The sequence below is a fragment of the Medicago truncatula genome, chromosome 7, assembly GCF_003473485.1.
Source record: "Medicago truncatula cultivar Jemalong A17 chromosome 7, MtrunA17r5.0-ANR, whole genome shotgun sequence".
Taxonomy (NCBI): Eukaryota; Viridiplantae; Streptophyta; class Magnoliopsida; order Fabales; family Fabaceae; genus Medicago; species Medicago truncatula.
Window position 1 is genome coordinate 39641094 of NC_053048.1, and position 25863 is coordinate 39666956.

At 32.9% G+C, this 25863-nt stretch overlaps 3 protein-coding genes and 1 long non-coding RNA gene across 4 annotated transcripts; 3 read left to right on the forward strand and 1 right to left on the reverse strand.

Annotated features, from left to right (window-relative positions):
- Positions 1 to 92: 92 nt before the first annotated feature.
- Positions 93 to 2908, reverse strand: LOC11429146 (calcium load-activated calcium channel). Its single transcript, XM_003624528.4, has 2 exons — positions 2695 to 2908; positions 93 to 914 (listed from the first exon to the last, which is right to left on the reverse strand). Exon 2 carries the CDS (start codon positions 838 to 840, stop codon positions 271 to 273), a length of 570 nt encoding a protein of 189 aa, XP_003624576.1. The 5' UTR covers positions 841 to 914; positions 2695 to 2908; the 3' UTR covers positions 93 to 270.
- Positions 2909 to 10032: 7124 nt separating this feature from the next.
- LOC11441026 (aquaporin SIP1-2) lies at positions 10033 to 14998 on the forward strand. The gene is made up of 3 exons (XM_003624529.4): positions 10033 to 10555; positions 11450 to 11722; positions 14681 to 14998. The coding sequence occupies exons 1-3, from the start codon at positions 10238 to 10240 to the stop codon at positions 14828 to 14830; spliced, it is 741 nt and encodes a 246-aa protein (XP_003624577.1). The 5' UTR covers positions 10033 to 10237; the 3' UTR covers positions 14831 to 14998.
- A 1008-nt stretch (positions 14999 to 16006) lies between these two features.
- Positions 16007 to 17712, forward strand: LOC11443102 (uncharacterized). Its single transcript, XR_005642931.1, has 2 exons — positions 16007 to 16242; positions 16410 to 17712. It is a non-coding gene; the product is annotated as an uncharacterized lncRNA (long non-coding RNA).
- A 1434-nt stretch (positions 17713 to 19146) lies between these two features.
- Positions 19147 to 24952, forward strand: LOC11443103 (apyrase 2). Its single transcript, XM_003624531.4, has 9 exons — positions 19147 to 19844; positions 20095 to 20223; positions 20317 to 20373; positions 20456 to 20548; positions 23110 to 23315; positions 23532 to 23623; positions 23813 to 24024; positions 24121 to 24310; positions 24415 to 24952. Exons 1-9 carry the CDS (start codon positions 19533 to 19535, stop codon positions 24525 to 24527), a joined length of 1404 nt encoding a protein of 467 aa, XP_003624579.2. The 5' UTR covers positions 19147 to 19532; the 3' UTR covers positions 24528 to 24952.
- The last annotated feature ends 911 nt before the right edge of the window (positions 24953 to 25863 follow it).

A 25863-nucleotide genomic window follows, 5' to 3' on the forward strand; every position in this document is an offset into this window, starting at 1 on the left:
CGGAAAAAAATACAGGCCTTTGGGGGCAGGGGTGCGAAGCGAAGAAACTCTCCTATGGTACCGTAGAAAAGCAAAGAAACTCTTTATTGCACTTAAAAACAACCAAATAACCATCATAAAACTTAAATTGACTTATCAGTTATAACAATTAAAATCATGCTGGTCTCCCTAAGAGAAAGGAATAAAATATAAATGATTGAAGTTATGCAGTTACAGATTAACATCAACCTAAAAATAGCGAGATAAAATGTTTAACATAACAGAACTAGATCAACTGGTCTTTGGGTCTGGCATTGGAAAGAGACCAGCACCTGCACCCCTTGGCGGTGCAAAACCCAAGAACTTCTGCAAATTTGTTCTGATACTAATGGAACACAAGAAGTATAGAAATGCCATGGAACAATCAGTGGGATCATTACCTTGCAATCCTCGATGGCTCATCTTCATAACAAGCCCAAAAGGCTTGAATGGCAATTTGGCAACTACCTTGCCTTCAAATAGCGAATTGAGCAGCCCAAATACCACAAAGAGAACCAGAGCAACCACACCACCGGATTTAAACTTGAAGAGAGACAAGTCACGGCTAGATTCTTTGAGGCTAGTCTCAACACGGTCAATTTTTTTGGTCTTCGACTTCTTAATGTTGATTTTGTTGCTGTCTGTCTTCATAGTCTCAAGTTTCTTGGAAGCTTTGTCGATAGAGGACCGAAGGTTCTTGTAAGAATTTGTGCGGTAAATGAGAACCCATGAGATGGCCTCACAAACAATAGCTGTACAGAAGGAGATACCCACTACAGTGAGGCCATCGGAGTACTTGAAATCTGAGAAGGGATATGCCATGGATGGTAAAGAGAAATCTAGAAACAAAGACAGCAAACTTGGATCTTGATCAGAATTGTTTGAACTTCCAAAACCTGTATAAATACACAAACTTCGTTTATTATATAACTCCTGTTTATAGAACATAAAAAACGAATATAGGTTTGGAGTATAAAATTAAAAAGGGTTATGCTAACAAGCGCCCTTAGGGGTATAAAATTTAAGAAGCTAAAGATGGAAATAAATTATAAATTCAAGGTAAAAAAAGTCAATTTTAAAGTTTAGAGTTGTTAAATGCACCATTTCCAACACAAAGTTTCTTTTTTGGACTTCTTATCAAGTGCCCTTGCCTCAAAAATAGGCAACAATTTAGAATCAGAAAGACCTAATCCATAATCATAACTTGCTACTTTTATGAGTTTTCATTTCCTCTATGTTATGTTAAGAAAGAATGCACACGTCACAGATGAAGAGCTTCTATGTTATGTTAGAAAGAATGTACACATCACAGCTGAAGAATGTGTAATGTCCAAAAAGAACAAACAGCAAACTCGGACCTATACTTACGGTTAAACATACAATGCTCAAAACAATTTGGTTATCAGACAGTAAAACAAGGTAACCGAGTTCACAAATTGAGTTTTCTAAGATACATACAACACCAACCAAGCCTTATCCAACTAAGCAGGGTCGGCTACAAGGATCAAATTACGCCCTAATGTTCCATCTTTTAACCATATTTGGATCCAACTCATTAATCTCAAAGTTTTCTAAGATATATATTGAAAAATTCATTAAAATTGTAGGATTATTTTACGCAGAACAGCAGCGTCCTTTCAAGTAATAAGGTAAACATAAGCGAATCGCAAAACAGAACAGAGCAGCAACCAACTTCATATATTTTATAATTTATTATATAAGACAAAAAGAGATTACTAGATACTTTATGTAATTAGAACCCATTTTCCATGTTATTTTCTATCATACTAATCTGTTTGTTAAGTATATTTATAATCAACATTCAATTTTGCAATAGCTCCAAAGTACTTTCTTAGTGGACTATCTATGTATAGACATCTTAGAAGTCGTCGTTGGGCCTAACACAACCCCGCAAAACCGGCTTGTGAGGTGAGGATTGCCCCCCACTTATAAACACATTGTCAGGCCATCTCTTAACCGAAGTGGGACTCATTAACAAGACATTAACACACAAGGTTAGTATGCCATGGCATCTAACAAGTCAACAGAGTTGCTTATTACTCTTTTAGTAGTAAACCAACCAATTACAGCAAACATTAAAGTCTAATTTTTTGGTCTTTCTGATTGCGCTTCATATTATGCATTTGAGTAAATTACAAAAAGCCAATAATCGTGAAACCATCTCGTATTTTGTTCAAAATAATTTAAACTCGTGTCAGCTGAGTATTCTTATGGGTTGCACTTATATAAGAAATTCAAACCAAGACATCTACCATCTTCAGCCTCTTACTTCAGATTTTAAAGTTGTCAAATTGTCAATAAATTTCGCTCATTATAAACTAGCATCGATCGATTTATAGGGGGACTCTATCAAACAATTCCACCCCATGAACTTAAAGTTAGAGTTCATGGCTTGTGACAAAACTTATGAAAGAAAAGTTCAGTTTTTAGTGACATTATGAACATCAATCTAGATCATAAACAAAACCTAAAGTAATCGATGACAGTAGAAAAATTAAGCAGCAACAGATCCTAAAGTAATGCACAAATAATTCAAAGTTACACTCACACCTTCAAAATTAAATCAACAGGAACAACAATTTAACCAAACACGAGACGTGATTAAGAATTTAAAGAAACGTTTTCTACCATAGTGGATCTGAGAAGAGTGAATACCTTGAGGAATCGCAGAAAGTGAACGAAGCCAAGGCGCGTGCGTTCACAGCTCAGCGATTCACGATGGGAGAAAGAGTTGACGAAGACGGTGATGGGTTTTGGTTCTTCAAATCTCTGATTAGGGTTCTGAATTGATTGCACTAACCAGAGTGAGTGAATCTGAATCAAGGTATACTCGTTTATCTCTAAAATAATTTGTTATTTTTTAGGAATAAAAAACAGAACTTTATTTTAAAAAATTCAATAACAAATTAAGATAAAATATCAAGTTTATTCAAATTTCAAACAAAAAAAAGATTAAATTCAAACAAAAAAAAAAGATTAAATGTCAAGTGAAGCTAGTTAGTTTTGCGTGGTTAGTTTTTTTTTCTTTTTCTTCCCATCTTTTGACAAAAGATTTGTGTAGTTTTTTTTTTTTTGGTTACAATGCAAAGGACAAAAGTAAAAACAGAAAGAAAAAAAAGACTACTTTTTAAAAAAGAAAGTCTCAGCCGCATCGATCTTAATGAGATTCAAGAGGCCATCTGAAGAGGTGGAATGGTAAAGCAGCTCAGTATAAAAGATTTGTGTCGTTGAATCTAAATATATTTTTTTTGGTAGAATCTAGATTTTTCTTTAATCTAGGTTAATTGAAAATTATATAACAATAAATAACTAATTTAAATGTGTGCAATATTTACTTGTACAATTATCTTTATATATATGGTTTAAATATGTAAATTGTTCTTGTAATTTGGCATATTTTTTGTTTTAGTTCATGTATCTTTTTTTGTTCTAAAACAACCCCTATAAGTTAATAACTTTTTGATTTTCGTCCCTCCCATCAACTTCCGTTACAAAAACGCACATGTGGCAAACGGAGGATGACGTGGTAGTGTCTGACGCGGCAGACAATGCTGACATGACAAACTTATTAATGAGTCACACAGTGAGAGGGACCAAAATCAAAAAACGAAATTTGTAGAAGGACCAAAGCCAAAAAAACAAATTTCGTAAAGGGACCAAAACCAACCAAAATACGAAATTTGTAGATGAACTTGACTATTTCCAGGACCAAAACCAAAAAACGAAATTTATCGAGGGACCAAAGCCAAAAAACGAGAAGACAAAAAATTCAAATTTAATTATATTTCTTCATCTTTTTCATTACTATCATTGTCTTCATAAACTTCATCATCATCATCAAACAACACACAGAAATTCATCACTTCAAAATCCAAAAATCCATCAACTCAAAACAACAACAAACTCAATCCAACACTTTCAATTATACACTCATGTGATAACTTCTCTTTTATTTCTTGTCACAAACAACAAAATCAAATTAAATCAATATACCCACTGTTCAACGTGCAATCCAATTCACACACTTTAAAATCGTTTAAAATAAAACTTATCTCAATTCAACATTCCAACATATTTTTCAATTCTATTTATTATCCCTGTAGATCTTCAAATGAAAAGAATATTCATATCAAACTTGAACCTTTCTCTTATAATCCAATTTCACACAACAATCTTCCAAATCAACCGGAAAAAAAAAAAAAAAAAGAACACGACCCAAATGTTCGAAACAAAAATGATGAGATTAGAGTTCAAAGAATTGACGAATAAAGCATTTGGAGTGACCAAGAAACAGTTGAGATGCGAGATCAATGATGAGACGAGAGTTTGTAATGAAAAAAAAATCATTCTTTAGGTTTTTCAATTTTAGAATTTTGTGAATTTTTTCAATATTGGGAGTTCGAGCATTCACAATGAGGATTTTGTTGTTATAATTTGATTTTGATATTATCAATAAAAAATTAGTTCGGACTATGAACATTGTGGATTTTAGTGTTGAGATGTCAATTTGACCATAGTCAATGGGGTTTTGTTTGAGTTTGTGAGAAGTTGTCCATTGAGAGTGAGATGATGATTTTGAGTTTTTTTTTTTTTTTTAATCTCTTTTCTGAGTATTTTTTCCTAGGTTTTTTGATGAATTTATGAAGACAATGATGAAGATGTAAAAGAGGTGGAAGGAAGAAGATGAAGAAAGCTATTTTTTTCTCGCTTTTTGGCTTTGGTCCCTCTACAAATTTCATTTTTTTGGCTTTGGTCCCTCTACAAATTTCGTTTTTTGGTTTTGGTCCCTCTCACTGTGTGACTCATCAATAAGTTTGTCACGTCAGCATCGTCTGCCACGTTAGACACTGCCACGTCATCCTATGTTTGCCACATGTGCGTTTTTGTAACGGAAGTTGACGGAAGGGACGAAAATCAAAAAGTCATTAACTTATAAGGGTTGTTTTAGAACAAAAGAATATACATGGACAAAAACCAAAAACATGCAAATTACAGGGACGATTTACATATTTAAGCCTTATATATATATATAAAAGTTAACAAATATGATATGCATATATATGCATATTATATTTGTTACATTTTTTTAATATTTAAGTTTACTATTATTTATTTGTTACATGTGTTATATGTTTATTAAAGGTATTTTTGAAAAAGAGAAAAAGTCAACCCAAAAAAATACCTTTAATATACAAATAACACATGTAACAAATAAATAATAATAAACTTAAATATTAAAAAAATGTAACAAATATGAATATATATATATATATATATATATATATATATTTGGTCTTTTTTTCCTTTATCATTTAAAAAGTGTAACAAATTAGATGAGTATATTTATACTTACTTTTTCATCATCCCAATTATACCATTAAACAATTTTTTCTATAATAAATATTGTTTTTGTTGTCATTAAAAATAAGAATTTACATTATATATTTTTGTTATATTGTTAATGTCATTGAAATAGATAATCATGGTTAGTTTGGTTTGTTATAACGTGAAAACAACTAACATTCATATTTTTAGTTTTAATCAAAATCAAAACTTCATATAAAAAATATTGTTAATAATTTTTAAATGTTGGCGCAATAAAAAAAGCATAATGACAGGCACGTGAATACCCGTCTTTTCGCTGGTTAAATATAAAATTAGGTTAAAAAAAGAATAATTAACTATAGTTGTCATTGTCTTGTAAAAAAAAAAACTAAAGTTGCCATTGTAAAAAAATTAAAAAATAAACTAGACTAACTAATTATAAAAATTAAGTACAAGTAGCAAGGATACATGGGTTTTAGAGATTTCTAAGATTTTCAACGAGGCTTTGCTTGTAAACTCGAGATTAATTTACTAATCAGAGCGATCTCATTGTAAGGAAGTAAAAATATGTAATATTAGGGGGATGTATTGGATTATGATTCTATGGGATTTTAAAAGATTTTTTAATTATGAAAAAGTTTTGTGATATTCAATCTAAGACTTTTTGCAACTTAAAAAAAGTCTTATGGTATTCAATCAAGACTTTTTGTCATTTTAAAAAAGTCTTGAAGTATTCAATTAAGACTTTTCATCACTTAAAAAAAGTCTTGTGGTATTCAAAATCATTCAAATTTCGAATGATTGTTTATTAAATTGGATTTTGATGGATTTCGTGGGATTTTGTAGTGTAATTTTAACAAGAAAAGATGAGATTTATTGAGATTGTTTTTCTTTTAAAAGTTACTATTTGTTTCTTCTCCTTTCTCTCTCTCTCTCTCTCCCTCCCTCCCCCTCCCTATTCTTTCCTTTCTCTCTTCATCTCTCTCTCTCTCTCTCTCTCTCTCTCATCTCTCATCCCCCATCTCTCCCTCTCTCTATCTCGTAAAAATATAAAAAATTGTATTGAGAATATTATGATAGAGAGTATGTCGTAATCAATGTTCCGTAAATCGAGTGTTAACTCTCCGAGATTACCGAGTTTACGTTTTTAGGTACAAAAATCGAGTTAACTCTGAGGTAAACTCTGTTTCTGGTAAAATCGGAAGGTTTGACTGAGTTAACACTCGGTAAACTCGTGTAAACTCAACCGATTTGTAATGGCTGACACAATATTTTTTTTAAAAGATTTGTAAGTGCTCGCATAGTTTTAAATATGTACAATTGAATTTTTTGGGAATAACATTTTTAACAAATAAAAAATGTGCATTGAGAATAATGTGTTAGAGTATTTTTTAGTCCCTTAAAATCTTATAAAATTCTTAAAATTTGAAAATCAATAGTAAAAGAATTTTTTATTGGTTTTATTTTTCTTTATTCAAACGTTAGAATTTATTTGTTTATTATTTTTATTATTCATGCTTGAAAGTTTGTTCTTTTTTCCCCTAAAATTCATTGAATCCTTTAAAATATTAAAATCATATAAAATCCTTTGAAATCCTTAAAAGTCAGTGTGATAAATCCTTTAAAATCTTAAGCGTATAATGTCTTTTACATAAAAAGTCTTTTAAAATCTCACAGAATCAATACAATTTCACACAGTCTTTTAAAATCTTAAAGACTTTTTTTTTTATTATTAAAATAGTCTTTTAAAATCTTAATCCAATACACTCCCCTTAGTTTCTCTTGGAGAAGTATCATACAAGTTGGATGGATCCTTGAGGGGACAAAAAGGCTGGGTAGGCAATGGGAAGATAACCCATTTCATTCATAATAATAGAGTCAATACAATATGGAGATAACTGAAAATATTGGGATTAACATGTAATATAAGCTAAAGCATAACTAGCATTGGAAAAAAACAACGCCCTACAATATGAGAGTAAACTTCCTGGTTCATTAACATATGAGTTATTATTAAGGACATCATTCACAACTAGCTGTCGACAATCAGTTTCAAAAACTACCCGATTGAGACGAAGATCGAGAGCAATTTGAAGGGCTTGTTGTAGAGTGATGGCTTCACCCTCAACTACGGTTGAAATAGAGGGAAAAACCATCGAGTGAGCTTGAATAAGATGTCCAAAGCTGTCTCAAAAACAGATACCAACACCAAATTTTCCTTCAGATTCAAAAAAGGCACAATCAATATTACACTTTATCTAATCTGCCTGTGGTTTAGACCATCCTGGAGTAGCTGACTACATAGTATCATTGGGACGGTTGCACGACATGAAATCTCGAACAATATCCAATGCTAGAACACAAGATATGTGTGCATTGGCTGGTTTTTGTTCCTAAAAGCAAGAATTACGCGCAGGCAAAAAATTCCATAATATAGCTACAAATCTAGCATGATTTTCCACTTTAAGCACTCTAAGAGTGGCAAACATAATAGAGAAAAAACTATCGCTTGACATCATGTATGATGCTATGTTACCCCAAAGATTCGCTGCTTTCCAACAATCGCTAGCAAATTTACAATGCATAAACATGTGAATTTCATCTTCCAGGTCATGATTACAACCCACATAAGTTGATTGGCAATGGACTCCACGACTTTGCAAATTAAACCTTGTAGGTAAACAGCTGCAAAGTAATCTCCAACAAAGATGTTTGATTTTTGGCGGAACACACAATGACCATATCAACTTCCAATCCCCGAAGACATGATAATTTGACCATTGGACTGAAATACTTAAACACGTCTTATATGCAGATTTGATTGTGTATGAGACATTATGAGATGCATTCCAAATTATTGTATCAGAGTGAGTTCAAGAGTGCAAAGGAAACTTACAAATATCATACGTGTCTTGTGTGTTCATTATAGAATCAATAAAGTCATGATTCCAAGTGTTGGTTGTTGGATTGACAGTCAGATTGATAAGATTGCTTGCCGATGATGTGGTAGGCCGCAAATTTTGACGAGTGTGGATCCATGAGTCTTTCCAGACATTAATATCATTACCATTACCGATTTTCCACCTATAACCAAGAGATAACATCGGAATAGTGATCCAGATACTCCTTCATGTGAAACTTGGACTATGACCAATAGTGGCGCCCCAAAACCCGCTTATAGGAAAATATTTAGCTTTGAGAACTTTGGTGAGGAGAGAGGAAGAGTTTGTGATGAACTTCCATCCTTGCTTGCCTAGCATGGCAAGGTTAAAACCTTAAAGGTCATAAAAGTTAAGACCATCGCGATCCTTACAGGCAGTCATCTTATCCTAGTTTAGCCAATTAATACTTCTACCACCATTCTTTTTAGAACCCCAATAAAATGAATTCATCATGCGCTTTATTTATTACCCAAATGACGTAGGGAGCAGAAAATCACTCATACAATAAGTAGGTATATATTGAGCAATTGACTTTAGGAGCACTTCCTTACTTGCACGTGAAAGAAATCGAGCATTCCAATTTTGGATATTTTTTCAGATACACTCTTTGATAAAAGTGAATATTGATTGTTTGTCTCTTCCTACCATAGATGGGAGGCCAAGATACTTAATGTGCCCCATAATTTCCACAACACCTAAGAGATGAATAATATTGTTCGAGAGTGTTGAATTTGTATTCCGACTGAAATCGATGGAGGATTTTTTATAGTTTATAACTTTGCCACTAGCGGTCTTATAAGTATCCAAAATATTCTTGAGGGTTGTCACTTCGGAGATAGTAGCCTTACAGAAAATAAAATTGTCGTCTACGTAGAGGAGACGAGTAATTAATGGACTTCCCAACAAATACGTGTACCGTGGATAAGATCGTTATTCTCATGGTGTCTAATGTAAGAACTCAAACCCTCTGAACAAATAATAAGATAAGGGGAAAGGGGGTCCCCTGTCGAAGGCCACAAAAATGAGCAATAGGTCATACACATTGCATAATCCAACTAATCAAAACATTTGAAAAACCCACATTTTCCATCACCGCTTGTAGATAACTCCACTTAACCATGTTAAAAGGCTTTACTAACATCAAGCTTTAAGGTGATATTTCCTTCTTTACCTCCAGTTTTGCATTTTATATAATGAAGAACTTCAAAAGCAGAGAGAGCATTGTCAAGAATGTCCCTACTAGGGACAAAAGCGACATGAGAATCAGATATACACTTATGGATGATCTGTTTAAGCCGAACGACAAGAAGTTTTGAGAGAATCTTGTAGATATTTGATATTGATACCCAATTATTTTTATACTATACCACAAACAACTCTTTTGATATAATACTCAAAATAAATTGAACATCGATATTTGACTTTGAAAACAATGAGAAGAAATCAAACCATGAAAACACAATGAGGAGGGAATCAAACCATAGAGTCAAGTGATTAACAAGGTTCCGTAAAAGATGAATTACCAGTAAAATCTAAGTTTGATATCTTAATGAAACAATCTTATATTTTATTTACCTTTCGATTAAATTCTATATTATATGAAACAATCTTCTCTCTATAAGGACAAGAGATCAATAAAAAGAGTGAGCAGTTCAACTCAAAGAAAAAAAGAGAGAGCTTGCATGTTAGAATAATTGCCTTAAAAAAGACTAAAAAAAATAATTGCCTTAAAAAAAAAAAGGTGATATTGCTGACGCATAACATGATATGATCCAACCCATAGAATTAGGTGAATCATTCGCATTTCACCTTCTTCCTCGTCAACAACATTCAACACCAATTTAAAACCCATTCTTCCTCAACACTCATCTCATTCGTTCAATTTACAAAAACAAAACCAACAAAGAGAAAAACAACAACAACCTTTGAAGATGGTGGTGGGTGCTGTAAAAGCAGCAGTAGGAGACTTAGTATTAACATTCATGTGGGTTTTTTGTTCATCCATGTTAGGTATAGTTTCAAGTGCTATAACCAAAGCCCTCGATCTTCAAAACGTTTCATACAATGGTTTCCCTTACCCTTCTTTGATTGTAACAACTACCCTTGTTTTTCTTCTTGTTTTCTTGTTTACCATGATTGGTAATGCAATGGGTGGTGCTAGCTTTAACCCTACTGGTACTGCTGCGTTTTACTCTGTTGGCCTTGGTTCTGATACCCTTTTCTCTATGGCTCTTCGTTTCCCTGCTCAGGTACTATACACTCTTACGTTCTTTTCAACATTTTCATTTTTTTGTGAGGTTAAAAATTCAATTTTTTTGGGGGTTTCTTCATTTTTCGTTTTAATTTTAATTTTTTATCCATGTTTGAACTTTTTTTGTTGTGGAAATTTTGAATGGGTGTTTGAAATTTGATGGGCATGGTGTGTTTGACTTGATTTTATAACTAATTTTGCCATGTGTTTATATTAATTTAAGATTAGTGTTTATTTTAAAAACCCTAGCTTGCGAAGTGATAAAAATGTGTTTTGAATTATATAAAAATGTGTTTTTTGCGAAGGAATTAGACTTTTTTTTTTTTTTTTTTTGCTACAAAAGAAGACATTGGTGAATTAGGCCAACTGAAATTAATGAATTTGATCTCTAAAATTGAAAATTCTCTTTTACGATTACTCTGAATCAGTCAGTTTAGTCCTGAAATTGTTGCAAATTGCAATGATAATGATATATATTGGAGAATTTTTTTCAATTTAGAAACATTTTAGGATTTTGAATTGATGAGACTAAATTGATTATTTTCTCTAGTTAATTTTGGAATTTAAGCTAAATTTAACTTGAAGAATTCAGTTTCACTTTGTTCAATCAGTGTTGTCAAATAGCAACTATAGCTACGTGATGTAATATTGCACAGTGGGATTTGAACAAGCTACTTTTGTTCAGTGATATGCTATTTAGTACAAAGTATTGTCAAATAGTGGCTATTGCGGCGCTATAACTCTGTAGCATAGTGGAATTTGAACAAGCCACAATTTTCCGCTATCTGCAGTTGACAACACTTGTTCAAACTCAATTGGATCCAGATCAATTTTTTAAAATAAACAACGTATATCAGATGCTTACCCTAAAACATGCATAATCGTTGTGTAGGCACTCGGTGCTGCGGGTGGTGCAATGGCAATTGCGGAGTTGATTCATCCGAAATACAAACACATGATCAGGGGTCCTTCTTTGAAAGTGGACTTGCATACCGGGGCTGCTGCTGAATTGGTTTTGACATTTGTGATTACTTTTGCTGTTCTCTGCATATTCCTCAAGGGACCTCGTAATGATTTAATGAAGATTTGGTTGCTGGCCATGTCAACTGTCACTTTGGTCATGGTTGGCTCTGCTTACACTGGTCCATCCATGAACCCAGCCAATGTGAGTTTATACTTTTTTTCATTCTTTATATAAATGTTTTAATGTGTGCTACTGGAATGGGTGTTTGGTTATCTGGGAACTTGATTTTAAATGATTTTGTTTTTTAGAAATTCGATTACGATATAAAATGTTTTAAAGGGAGGTGTTTATGTTTAAATCACCTTTTTGTTTTTCCATGCACTTGTTACTTGAATAAGTGTTTGGTCGATGTATATGTGAACTTGATTTCAAATGAAGTTTGTTTTTTGTAAAAAAATGGGGCTGAAAGGAAGTGAGTATGATAGGAGTAATATTGTTCGATGTATCATTAAAAAATATTTTTGGATGTGTTATTACTAATAAAAAGATGCAAATACTGTTAAATTGATACTATAATGTTTGGAGGCATAAAGTGAGAGGAGTAGTTATTGTGGAGGGTCAAATTTTAACCATAGGATGAAAAGGAAAGCCGTGATCTATATATATTTTTTTCTTTAAAACCTGCACGTGCGATCTTTATATTTCATTCCAGCCCATTAATCTTCCTGTCCGACACCTGCCATCTGGTGCTCTTTGTACTTGTTTTCTCTGAGTTTTACTTCATTCAGAGTCCTACCCTTTTTCCAACTCGTCAGTATTTCCCTTCGTTCTTCTACAATCATCAAACTTGCTCTTGGTTCTTTAGGCTGTTTTCTGTCGCTACCTTCCCATACACAGTAAATGTTTAACACATGAAGAAAAAACTTTGTCCAACCATGACATTCAATTTTCTGAGCATAGGAATTAGGGCCATCCAAGTTTTAATTTCAAGAATCGTAGTTCATAACTTATTGCTCACTGTGTTATGGGAGCATATTTTTAACTATAATGAGATTCTATCAAGATTACACAATTAACTTCTATAGTTTTTTTTTTTGAAGCGAATTAACTTCTATAGTTGAATTATTTATTAATTATATGTATTGATTAAAGTATTGAAGAACATAGACCCCAGAATCTCGAATAATTAAGACTATATGTTAACCAATTTAAAAAAAAGAAAAAGAAGCATTTATGCGGAAATAACATGGGAGAAAAATTAAAAGGGGTTCCTCTGTTCTTCTGTAAGTTTGGAGAAGTCAATTTCAGTATTGAACTGCTGAAATGTGTATCAATTATGACCAAAAAAAAGGAGAAGGCCGAAAAATTTGAGGACGGGTAATCAGTGAATAAATATTAAAGAACGTACGTGCAGTTTTTAAAGCGAAAATTAGATCACAACCGTTTGTTTTAATCCTATGGTTAATATTTGATCCTGTCACAGTAATTACTCCCCGCACTTGATACGCCTGCCATAATGTTATATCATAAATGTATTTTTTGTCAATGAACATTGCTATTTGCTATAAAAATGCAAAACATATATGTTACGAAAATAGGCAGAGCTTGCTTCCCCTTAATCTGTGTCTCTAGTTCGAGTCTTATGAATGAGTAAGTCTGTGCAGAGGGATTTGCCCCCCTTAAAACGAGGTTGAGACTATAGGCTTGGAATCTGTCGTCTGTTTCACACAAAATGCTCTAACGGGATTTGACGTTGTTGATAACACTATCAAGTATTAACCTTCTGCTTTTTCCTTGCCGGGATGGATAGTGGTATCAACTCTTGTTGCCTGGATAGTGGTATCAACTCTTGCTGTCATCTTTATTATGGCTATCTTGAATAGATCCTCCGTTTTGACTTGCTGCATCCCATTTCGATTTCGTTATAATTGGTTGTTCAACATCAACATTTTGCATAATATCATTCAATTTGAGTATCATCATTATGGTTGAAATCGTCAATCTCCATTTGATGCTTTAATTTTATCAATAGCCATCTATTGGTTATGTCTATGATTGCATACCATCATAGGTTGCTTCTTGGTCACAATACTAATAAAAGTATGACCACTTTGTTTTTCCCTTGGACAATATGGTGTTGTTTATACTTTATTTTTTCAATGAAAGTAGTTCGTATATTTTTACCATTCTCAATTTTATGACAGAACATATGGCTAATGTTCAGATTCATGTACTCATTGGTTTTTGGTAGCACAATTTGGCCCTTCATCCTGTTTTTCTGAATATTGTACATCTCTATTCTATTATATTGGTTGAGATCAGTTAAGCGTTTGGCTTAGTCATCATATATTTGATGTTGATCATTCTTAAATAAAACAGTAATCAAGTTATGCAGATTTTCATCCGAATTAGGCTGGTTATGGTTTTTTCAAGGACCACTAGGAAATTGCAATTGTCTTCCTAGTTTTTGAGTCAACAGGGAAGGACTCCTAAACTTGCCAGGTCCCATCCAGTCTAATTTGGAATTTATAGAAACGCTAGTAACAAACTTTTCGATACTCTGTTTTCTACACTCTTCCCTATTAAATAACCTTGATTCACTCTCTATATAGTGGCGCCAACAAAATCCCCCCACCCAACAATAGACGTCGAAAAGTTCCAAAGAGTGCGTTTCTCTTGGAACGCTATGGTCCGCAAGAATTTTCTAACATGACCAGAAAACTTGTCTCCCCATCTTCCATATTGTTCATGGTTTGACTCCGAGTAGTAATCTCAACATCAACAATTTGATGTTCTTCATTGTATTCCAAGTTCTTTGATGTTCATACTGTTTATTTCTTTGAAGTTCCAATAATTTATACCTAGATTGAATCACCATTTTACTCCTTGAAATTGTTGAGGTCAGACAATGTGATTCTTGAAATTGAAAATTCTCGTTAACATTAGTATTTTTGGACGAAGTCAATTTAGTTCTTGAAATTCACCTGAAAGGACTAATGTAGTCGAGCATTTTCAATTTAAGAACATATTAAAGTTTAGTTAATTTCAATGACTAAACTAGTGATTCATATTTTGTATTTATCTTCTTATGTACACTTTCTTTTTGTATCCTTTTGATTATAATGCTAATGAGCAACATTATGGTTGTTGGCAATGCAGGCCTTTGGTTGGGCATACTTAAACAACTGGCACAACACATGGGACCAATTCTATGTATACTGGATTTGCCCCTTCACTGGAGCAATATTGGCTGCTTGGCTATTTAAAGCTATCTTCCCCCCACCAGAAGTTAAACAGAAAAAAGCATGAAGAATCAAGTTGTCAAATATGTTTCAGCTCATGAGGAAACATGTTTCATTAAGCAGTATTAAATTTGAAATTGTTAGTGTTAAGTTATTGGATAATGCATAAGTGCATAACCCATATATTCAGTTTTTATTTAGAAAAATTCAATAAAGATTTTAAGTAGGTTGGATATTGATTTGATTCACACTGTTGGTTCCTTTTTAGCAAAACCCAATTCTGTTTGCATGAATGTATGCATTAGAGTCTGACTTTAGGGCCCTTTAGCCATCCCAATAAAAAAATGACAAAACTTAGATGTAGTGTTCTAGGTACCTGTTTTTGTTGTCGCTCTCACAAAGAGACAAAATAAAAATTTGTCTCTTTGTGAGAGAAACAACATAACATAAACAACACCCATGAATCTAAATTTTGTCGTGAAAAAGAAAAACTTACCTACTTCCGAGATTTTGATATACTACACTACTGTAGTACGAGTTTCAAAAGAAAAAATAAGTGCGAGTTTCCAAACAAATAAAAATAAATTCAGAAGCCATTAGCTTGGAACTTGTGTATATATTTTAGGCTAAATTATTTCAGAGATCCATTGAATTAACTAGTAACTTTGAACATGTTATTTTCAGAAAAACAAGTAAAAAATACATAATCAGAAAATAGATTCAATAGAAATTAAGGGGTTTTAGAGCAATACGGAGCTAAAGAGCAATTATTAAACATTGATAAGAGCCTAAGCACACGAGTGCCCATATTCTGCTTCAAATAAAAAACACTGGCTTCTTAAAAAAAATCAAATAACATTGGCTTCTTGAAAAAAATCAAATAACATCGAGTTAAGTGTTGTTTCCCGTGCTATTTTAGGAGATTCTAGTTTACTCTTTTTAATCAATTTCTTTTAGATTCTAACCTTTTAATTTAAGGTTTAATGATCCCTTAACTTATTTTTCAGTTTTTAATTTGGTCTCTTAACTAGTAAACGTTCTAAATTGATCCTTTATCTTCTTTCCATCATTCAATTTGGTCTTATTTTATTCATTTTAACCCCCAAGAAAAGGAGACCGTTGGATAAGTGTGGTCTATCAGATCTAACTGTGTATCACCAACACTTGATTTATTCATCTTCTTTCCCATCTTCATACAACCTTCATCATCTTCAACTTTTTTTTTGTTCTTTAAAAAATTCATCATTTCAACTTCAACAAAAACCACAAAATCGAAAATTTAAATTTATAATTAACACCAGCACCAAAAAAAAAAAGTTTTGGTGGACAAAAGCATCGTTATTCCTTCATTATTCCTTACAGAACCGACAAAAGCATCACAAACAAAGCCACAATTCATTCCAATTCCTCCAAATTCCGCATCGTATTGGACACATACTATTGCATACTCCAAACTTGTTCACAATCTCGCCACAAAAAGTTTCTCCTTTTCAGATCCAAATTTCTTTTTCATTCATTTATTTTTCTGGGTTTTTCAATTCCATCTAGATTTTATTCAAAAAATTTGTTTTTCCTTGATGGGTATCAAAATTTGTTACATTTTATTTAATTTTGATGATTAACTTGTACATTATTGGATGTAACAGGGTTGATCTAGGTCATTGATCTCATCATCTCAGGAACCACTTTACCTCAATCTCCTATGTGGTTTTACTCTTGGATTGTTGTTTGAGTTGGAGCACTTGCAATTTTCTTAATTTATGCTTCATTTGTTATTGTTTCATCGCCGATTGGTGCCAGGTTCATGGATATTTTTACAGTATAGGTAGTTCTGAGAAGTTAGATGGATCCGGATCTCCCATAAACTATGTTTTGAATAGAAAAAATTATGATTATAACACGATTTTGTTGAAACCACATTGTATAGTTTTTAAAAGATCAGAGTGATACCAAACAATCACCAAGTACTGCAGATGTGTAAGATATTGCAGTTGCAGAATATATTTTCCCTCTAATACATAATTTATCAAAAAAAAATCTAATTCTAATTATTGAGTAAAAACTGCCGTAATTTAACAATTAAAAAAAAAGAAAGGAATATTCTAGGATCGAGTCAATATAAACAACATATTGCCTAGTAATTTTGCATAAAAACAAGAGACGGTTTAATATTTTAGGGTTGAAGATTGATGAAAAAGTTGTACGAAGATGAAGATGAGGGAAGAAGATGAATAAATAAGATGTTGGTGATACACACTTTAAATCTGATAGATCTCATTTATCCAACGGTCTTCTTTTCTTGAGGGTTTAAATGAATAAAATAGGACCAAATTTAATGATGGGAAGAAGATAAATGACCAATTTAAAACTTTTAATAGTTAGAGGATCAAATTGAAAATTGAAAATAAGTTAAGGGACCAAATGATACATTAAACCTTAATTTGATCACAAATTTCTTTTGCCTTGTTGTGCTGTAATAAAGATTGCAACGGGTTTGGTTTTGTTTTTGTTGCTTTTATTATTGATTAATGTGTTGGCAATTGCGGTGCAGATGCAAATATTCATAGAGACCCAGGGTGGAGAGAGGTTCCCCCTGATGGTTAAGAGTTCAGACAGGATATTCAATGTAATGGAGAAGATTCTTGAGAAGGAAGATATCCCAGTGCACAATCAATGTCTGATCTTCGACTATAGGCGACTAGATTACAACCTGACATGCTTGTGCTCCACCAAATTGGGGACTAGATGACCACTGCGTCATCACCATTACTACATCCAAGAGCAGGCAACCATCCACCTTATCATGAAGACAATCAGCCTATAAGTAGAAAAGTCATACATTATTGATAGCATAGAGTCTTTGACTTTTGTTCTTTTTGTTTTGTCTTGAGCTGTATAACTGGGGATGATTTTCAGCAATTGAAGAAACATATTTATTTTCCAACACTAGCTGAAATCGTATAATAATTCTCACATAAATAGAGATACATAACAATAACATGCAGTGACTCTTGCAGTAGAGTCTAATTTAACTGAAAAGAGTCGAGTAATTTGAATTCACTCATATTTACTTTTCAACACTGCCTGGTTAAAGCTATCTTTCCACCACCATAAGATAAACAGAAAAAAGCATGAATGATAGCTTTGTTTCTTATGTCAAGTTGTCAAATATATCAAGCATTATGTTTCAGCTCATAATAGAACATGTTTCATTAAGCACAATATAAATTTAGAAATTGTTAATGTTAAATTATTGTGTTATTCATTAGTGCATAAAACTAACTTTGATATCAAATTATTGTGAAGATGTCACATTCTTCGGATCTATTGTAGCCTGTAGGTGCATTTTAGGATGCAACCATCACAAGACCTAAAATTAGCTATGCAGTAAATAAAGCCTTGGATTATAACAACAACATTTTAATCTTTACCAAGTCCATCAAGAATGGCTTCCAACCGAACACGATGGGAAATAGGAACTCAGTTGAAGGTAAATAACATGAGTAATGACTGAAAGTTAACTTGATGCTTAACACAAACAGTAATTGAAGAGAAGAGTGTCATAGTATTAGATTTAGGTTTACTTGCATTTTTTTCCTCTTATGCAATTTTGATCCGCCATTTAATATTTTGAGCAATTTTAATCCTTTATATTTTCTCCTTTATTATTAAATACTTTTATTTTGGATTGTGATCGGCCAAAGTATTTCTCTGCCTCATCACCGTAAACTTCGACAAAAATCGAGAAGGGACTACGAAATAGAAAAACTTTTGATTGATCATAATTTCAAATAAAAAAGTATTTGAGCACACATACACAAAATTAAATATGTATTAATTATCGTAAGAAACACGTCATTTAAATATTTTTTTCTTCTATCTTTTAATTTTTCTGAATAGTTGTCTAAAATCTTATTAAACAAAACTTCCTCGATCATACATCATTTATTGACATACATTTTTCTTTTTTTGTGGTGTCTGAGGTTCGAACCCCAAATCTTGTATATATTATGCATTGTCCTTCCCAACTGAGTTAAGCTTACGAGACACATGACACTCAATTCTTATTACCAACCTAGCATTTCTTTAAAATTAAACATTAAAAATGACAAAAAGTTTAAAACCCAATTGAGGGATTTCATTTGCACTCACATAAATGAGTTAATTTTTGGCGTATTTTATTATTAAATTTGTTATGAAGTCCCTCAATGTATATAACAGTTAGGTGCTACATGAATAAATAATGTCTCGTTAGTGTTAATTTCGGAGGAAATTGGAAGGAGAATGCCAAATCACAATAAAAAAAGAAAAAACATGAGGCCAAAGAAATGTATACATACAGAAACAGTTGATCCAAAAGTACATAAAGTATAAAGTTAGTTGATTTTCTTCGTATGCAAGACCGTATACAATACGTAATCTTCATTTCGCTTCCTTCCTTCACAATCTTACATTACATTACACCATTTTAACCATTTTTCCCGCACACACAAATCACAATCACTTCTCTTCTCTCTCTCTCTCTCACTACAATAGAGAAAAGAGAGTGAAACCAAACCACACTACACGACGTCGTTTCACAGATCCATCCCCAAGACACAGAGCTGGATCCCTCACAAGATCCCAAACAATATCAGGCTCCACCTGCCACCACATCCAACGGTCACGGTCAGATCCGTTACCGATCACTTTCCTCCACCGAACTCTCCGCCGTTCAATCCACTTCTCCGCCTTCCGATAACCACTCCTCCGACTCCGAATTCACCAAAATGCTCAAACGTCCAACGCGTCAGGAGTCACTCTCCGATAAGATCTACAGATTCCGTGGCACTCTTCTCGTTGTCTCGATCCCTATCCTTCTCATCACGTTTGTTCTTTATATGATGCCGTCGAGCTCGAATTATGATTCTGCTGGAGATTATGCTCTTCTTAATCGGAAACTTTCGCCGGATAAAAAATCTGGTGGCTCTTATGCTGTTATTTTTGATGCTGGTAGCTCTGGTAGCCGTGTTCATGTTTTTCATTTTGATCAGAATTTAGATCTTGTTCACATTGGCAAAGATCTTGAACTTTTCGAACAGGTCAACACAATTTTCTCTGCAATAGGAACATTATCTTATTCGATAAAATAAAAAACACTTTATTAGGAGTTTATTTTTATTTATTCCATAAAATTATTTCATGGTATATGCTAAATAGTTTATATCTAGATGCAATATTATAGATATACAATTAAGCACAATACGAAAGCAGACAAGCAGACATGTTAGTGTATATCTTTCCATTAGTGCTTTAAACGCAGCTTATGTAGTTTTGATTTGTGTTTTGCAGCTTAAACCTGGTTTGAGTGCGTATGCTCAGAAACCGCAGCAAGCAGCAGAATCTCTGGTTTCACTTTTGGAGAAAGCAGAGGGTGTTGTTCCACGGGAATTGCGATCAAAGACACCAGTTCGAATTGGGGTGTGTGGTTTTGTTTTTTGGCATTGCATTTCTGATTTGTTTGTGTGTTGTTTTTAGGAAGGAAATTTGAATTGAATTTATGTGGTGATGCAGGCAACTGCAGGTTTAAGGGCTTTGGAAGGGGATGCATCTGATAAGATATTGAGAGCGGTAACTATTGCTTTATCTTTCTCAATTTCAGTGGTTTTAGAAGCTGTCCACGTTTTATTGATTTAAATTTCGTTGATGTAAGGTAAGGGATTTGCTGAAGCACAGAAGCTCCTTTAAATCTGATGCTGATGCGGTTACAGTGTTGGATGGAACACAGGAAGGTGCTTATCAATGGGTATGATTTATGAACATAATGCTATCAGTGATTTATTAAAGTTTTCTTATTGCGTGCTCATAGCTCTAGGCTGCCATTCACTAGTATTATATGAATGCATCACAATTAGAATGCATCCTGACTAGTGGAGAATTGACAAGTTTTTTTATTAACACTGACTGCATTGTTGTTAACTCGGTAGACTAATTTATAGGGAATGCATATTTGAAACTGTCCCATATCCTTAATAGATTACCTGGTGGCTTTTGCCTTTTGAAAGAATAGGGCCGAACAAATTGTCCTCTTGTGTTGATGAAGTAAGTTTTAGACATACTTGTTCATACAGTCTGACTTTTCCCTTCTTTCTATCAATAGTTCTATCCTACCACATCAATCCACTCAATATTAATAGGCCTGATTTATTGGATTTGGATCCTCTCATGTTGGAATTTAACATGTGAGAGTTATATTGGTGAATCTCAACATTAAAATCCACTTACATATAGTAATGGTGAGATCACCAACATAACACTAATTGTGTTGAATTCCAACACTAGAGGATCTTAATCTTGGTTTATTGATTAATAAAAACACACCTACTATGTTGGCACCCCAACCCTACCACCTATCACTTGTAACACCCTAAAAATTTGTTAATTAGAGAAAAAAGATAACAAACTTGGGGGACTAAACCAAAACCCAAGGGGAAACCATAACATTTGCCTTATTAAAAACCTTACCTGGAAAATCCATTGGGACAAAACCATGTGAAGGGAAGAAAAGTGCAGTGTTTAAACAACAATTAACAAAATCTATATTCCAGAAACCCATTTAAACAACAATTAACAAAATCTATATTCCAGAAACCCAATTCTATTCCTAGTAGAGGAGTGGTTTCCCACCATTGGTAGGAACTTAAATGAATGCCTAAATTTGCAAGTCTGTCAGCACTTTGGTTACCTTACCCTCCTGTAAATACGAGACATGATGAAAGTCATCTTGGTGGTGAGAACCATACAATTTCTCCATTGATTTCTAAGACTCCAAGGAGCACTTGTATGGTTTTTGTAGGTAGATATAGAAGAATTTTATTTTAGATACAGTGATTAATAATAATTATTTTTTCGCTGTATGCTAAGAATATCTTCTGGGCTCTGGTCAACTTAAAGGTGCTCTTTTAGTTTGAAGAAAGCAGTTAGTAAACATGTTACATTACATAAGTTGGGATGAACGTGAAGTGACAACTATTAGAGACCACACTGAAACCTTAGATGAACAACACTGTGAAAACTAAGAATATCTTCTTTGTTTACAACTATTAGAGACCACACCGTAATTAATTAAGTTAATAGTTTAGTCATTACTGAAATTTTATTCTATCAATTTCTTTATTAAAAAAAAGAGCCGGCAAAGTTAAAGATATGCTGTATTTCTGAAACTGTATTTGGTAGAACAGCCAGGTCAACCATCTTGTGAAGACACAAGATATTTAAAAATATGGTTCAGTTTGATAAGGTTTTACAGTACCATAATAGTTTCTAAATAGGGATGGGTGATGGCATCACACTGATAACTTCTTTAATTTTTTGTCATAAATGTTTTAAAATAGTGATTTGCAGTACTTTAATAGTTTGAAAACTGGGATGAATATGAACAACATTAAAAAGATTTATAAAATTTTGAAATCAGGGTGGGCATCATTATCAAAGTTATATATAATATTGATGATATGAATTCTGAAGAACGACGTAGAACATGTTGGCTACTTGGCTTGATTCTAGTTCATGATTGTTAGATTCCAAAAAATTTCTTATACTCATAATGCGAAAACAAGATATTTAAAAATATGGTTCATTTTGAAAAATGTAAAACATTCAAGTAATTGTTCCACTGGATGAATTTTGGCGTCAACTTAACAATGAAAAGTGCGGATTCCTCCGAAGAACTGCATTATGACTTATGAGATTTATGGATGGACATCATTCTTAGTGTTCTCAAATATGGATAATCTCAACTTGATAGATGGACATAGGACGTTAGCTTGTTTCCTGCTTCTGATTGTTAGATTCCCAAGATTTGATTATAATTCTACCATAATGCAAGATAAATTTTTACACTGGATAAATTTAATCAGAATTATTTCAACAATGAAAATTGAAAAGCTTAAGGTTCCCCTGTTTAAATAAAATTCTTTCATATGCTGTTTTTTTTAACATAGTTGAATTTTGTTTTTTCTATTTGAAGAGGATGATGGTATGAGGACTACTTAGATATATCAGAAAAATACAATTTATTTGAACTCTAAAATCTAATGAATGGCCTTCAGAACACTAGAAAGTTAGAAATCCTATATTTCCTCTAAAGGTATACTGGATATATTCTCAGGTAGCTTTTCCTAGCTTTCACACCGGTAAATAAAACCTGTTCTGATCAAATAGTTTAATAGTTAAAAGCATCAAATATGAACTGCTAGTTATTATAATATCTTAATTATAATTAAAAATTTTGTGTGTTCTTGCTTCTAAGAGTAAAGAGCTGATGCAGTATTTTGTTTGTGTTACCTTGTCTCTTGTTTTTTTTAGGTTACAATTAACTATCTATTAGGAAACTTGGGAAAAGATTATTCAAAGACCGTTGGGGTAGTTGATCTTGGAGGTGGATCTGTTCAAATGGCATATGCCATCTCTGAGTCTGAGGCTGCCATGGCTCCACAAGTAATGGATGGAGAGGATCCATATGTCAAGGAGATGTTCCTCAGGGGAAGAAAATATTACCTCTATGTTCACAGGTTTTTCTACTTGATATGCTTGTGTATAATGTCATTTCTTTTCTTTGTTTACAGCCTTTAATACTAATAGCATTAACTCATGGACCTGGACTTGTTAATAAAAAAAAAAACTCATGGACCTGGATGCAGAGATTTTAATACAGCCTTTAATACTTACACTTTGCAGTCATAGATATCTTTTAATAGACTAATAGATTTTCTACTTCTTGCGCTCAGTTACTTGCGCTATGGTTTACTAGCAGCTCGTGCAGAGATTTTAAAGGTTGCCGGTGATGCTGAAAACCCGTGTATCTTATCTGGCTCTGATGGTAATTACAACTTCTCCTTTCTGTATGCCCGCCAGCCGGCACTATTTTGATTGAGTTGCATTTCATCTCTTTTGATTATCCCTTTCATTAGTTGATACGAAAAAAGAGTACCAAATAATTATACTTTTTATATGCTTTTTCTTCATGTCTTAAAATTCTGATGACAAGCGGATTTTTTAAAATTCTTAGGAACTTACAAATATGGAGGAAAGTCATTTAAGGCTTCATCTTCTGGAGCAAGCTTAAATGAATGCAAAAGTGTAGCTCACAAGGCTCTCAAAGTCAACGAGTCAACATGTACACACATGAAGTGCACTTTTGGTGGGATATGGAATGGTGGAGGTGGGGATGGACAGAAAAACCTATTTGTTGCCTCATTTTTCTTTGACCGGGCTGCCGAGGTATTTATTTTTTTCATTTAACACTTCTTGGAATAATTGACAGAATTGCTTCTAATTCTACTGCATTGTCAATCTTATCACATTACTTGTTCACAGGCTGGTTTTGTTGATCCAAACTCACCAGTTGCAATAGTTCGTCCTGCGGATTTTGAGGATGCTGCCAAGCAGGCTTGCCAAACAAAACTCGAGAATGCCAAATCCACTTATCCACGAGTTGAAGAGGGGAACCTTCCATATCTTTGCATGGATCTTGTATACCAGTATACATTGCTTGTTGATGGGTTTGGTAGGTTCTATTCCAAAGTTTGGATAGTTTATACATGACGGTGTTTCTACGAACTCTGAGTAACTTACTATCTTCCTACGCTTATTGCTTTCACTTGTTTGCAGGCATATATCCATGGCAAGAGATTACATTGGTAAAGAAAGTTAAATATGATGATGCCCTTGTCGAGGCAGCTTGGCCGCTAGGAAGTGCCATTGAAGCTGTATCATCTACGTAACAGGACCGATTTCATGAGTTAGGTTACTCATCCAAAATCTTGGAGCATGAAATTTGTGGCGAAACACTGCCTGTCATTCATGGTGATCAGAAATTACTTCAGGCAAAATTGGAATTGGATATGGGTCTATTTTTCAGGAATAACGAGAGATTATAGCTTCATTATTTTTCATACGTAATTAATTCACAATATATCTGATTTACAGCTCTGGCAGATTCATTCGATTCATTAAGTGCATCTATATATCTTGTCTGGAAAGATGAACAAAATGGTGATGCTTACACCATTTCATTTTTGTTTAAATGTTTTCGTTCGTGATTATAGTTAATCCTTTATTTCTTCTCGTCTTGTTGTGGCATCTGGGACTAATGATTTTGGTAACTCTTACTTGTGAATATAGTCAATTGTGGATGAGTTCATGTTAATAACTCAACTTATTTTGAGATTCTTGCATAGAAATCTAAAGGAAAATTTATTAATGGTAATCAAAATTTCAAATATTTTGATCGATTTTTGTATGTACTAATTCAAAACTGTCTTAGTAAAGCATGTCCATGCCTGTTAAAGTATAGGGAAAGCAAATGATAATAATGTTTAATGATTGTTTGGAGTTTGGACGATATGACAATGTGAATGATGTTTAATGATTGATGATGATGTGGGTATAACTTGACTCAATTTGTAATCTATTGATAAAACAAACTTATGTTAATCTGGTGTTCAGTAATTTTTATTTCTTGAGGAGCTGATGATTCAATATTTATCAATAGTATTATACATATATGGGATTTTTTTTATTTTTTTTTGTTGAGAAAACATATATGGTAAATGTTAACTTGTGATATTTCTTCTTTTGGTTTTCTTAACATGTATTCTAAGGGCACAAGTTAACACTATCCGTTTAGTATTGTATTTAACATTAAGGGCACTTGTTAAGTTAAAAATGGAGATAAGTGATAAATTCAAGGTTAAAAAATCAATTTCTAAAATTTAGAGTTGTTGAATACATCATTTCTAATATAGTGGATTTTTAGACACTTGTTAGCATTTCCATAATATTCTTCATTGTATTTTATGTAACATTAAAATTAAAACGTTTCCTTCGAAAAAAATTAAAATGTTGCTTAAAAAAATTGTTGACATAAACTTCTTTCAACCAGGTGAGCAAGTTTTAAGAATATTTGCTGTGGGCGTTAACTCTGAAAACTAAATAAATGAAGGATTAAAGTTGAATAATATTTTTTTTACGTAGAGATTAAAAATAGTTTCAATATATTAAAATGTACCTCTTTGATCCTATTTACAAAAAACAATTGATTTTTTAGAATAATTTATG

Bases quoted from the DNA above. Each gene is read 5' to 3' on its own strand.
- LOC11443103 (XM_003624531.4), top strand. From the start codon at position 19,533: ATGCTCAAACGTCCAACGCGTCAGGAGTCACTCTCCGATAAGATCTAC. The intron at 23,624-23,812 runs GTAATTACAACT...TAAAATTCTTAG, and splicing joins TATCTTATCTGGCTCTGATG to GAACTTACAAATATGGAGGA. The intron at 24,311-24,414 runs GTAGGTTCTATT...ACTTGTTTGCAG, and splicing joins ATTGCTTGTTGATGGGTTTG to GCATATATCCATGGCAAGAG.
- LOC11429146 (XM_003624528.4), bottom strand. From the start codon at position 840: ATGGCATATCCCTTCTCAGATTTCAAGTACTCCGATGGCCTCACTGTA.
- LOC11441026 (XM_003624529.4), top strand. From the start codon at position 10,238: ATGGTGGTGGGTGCTGTAAAAGCAGCAGTAGGAGACTTAGTATTAACA. The intron at 10,556-11,449 runs GTACTATACACT...ATCGTTGTGTAG, and splicing joins CTCTTCGTTTCCCTGCTCAG to GCACTCGGTGCTGCGGGTGG. The intron at 11,723-14,680 runs GTGAGTTTATAC...TTGGCAATGCAG, and splicing joins CATCCATGAACCCAGCCAAT to GCCTTTGGTTGGGCATACTT.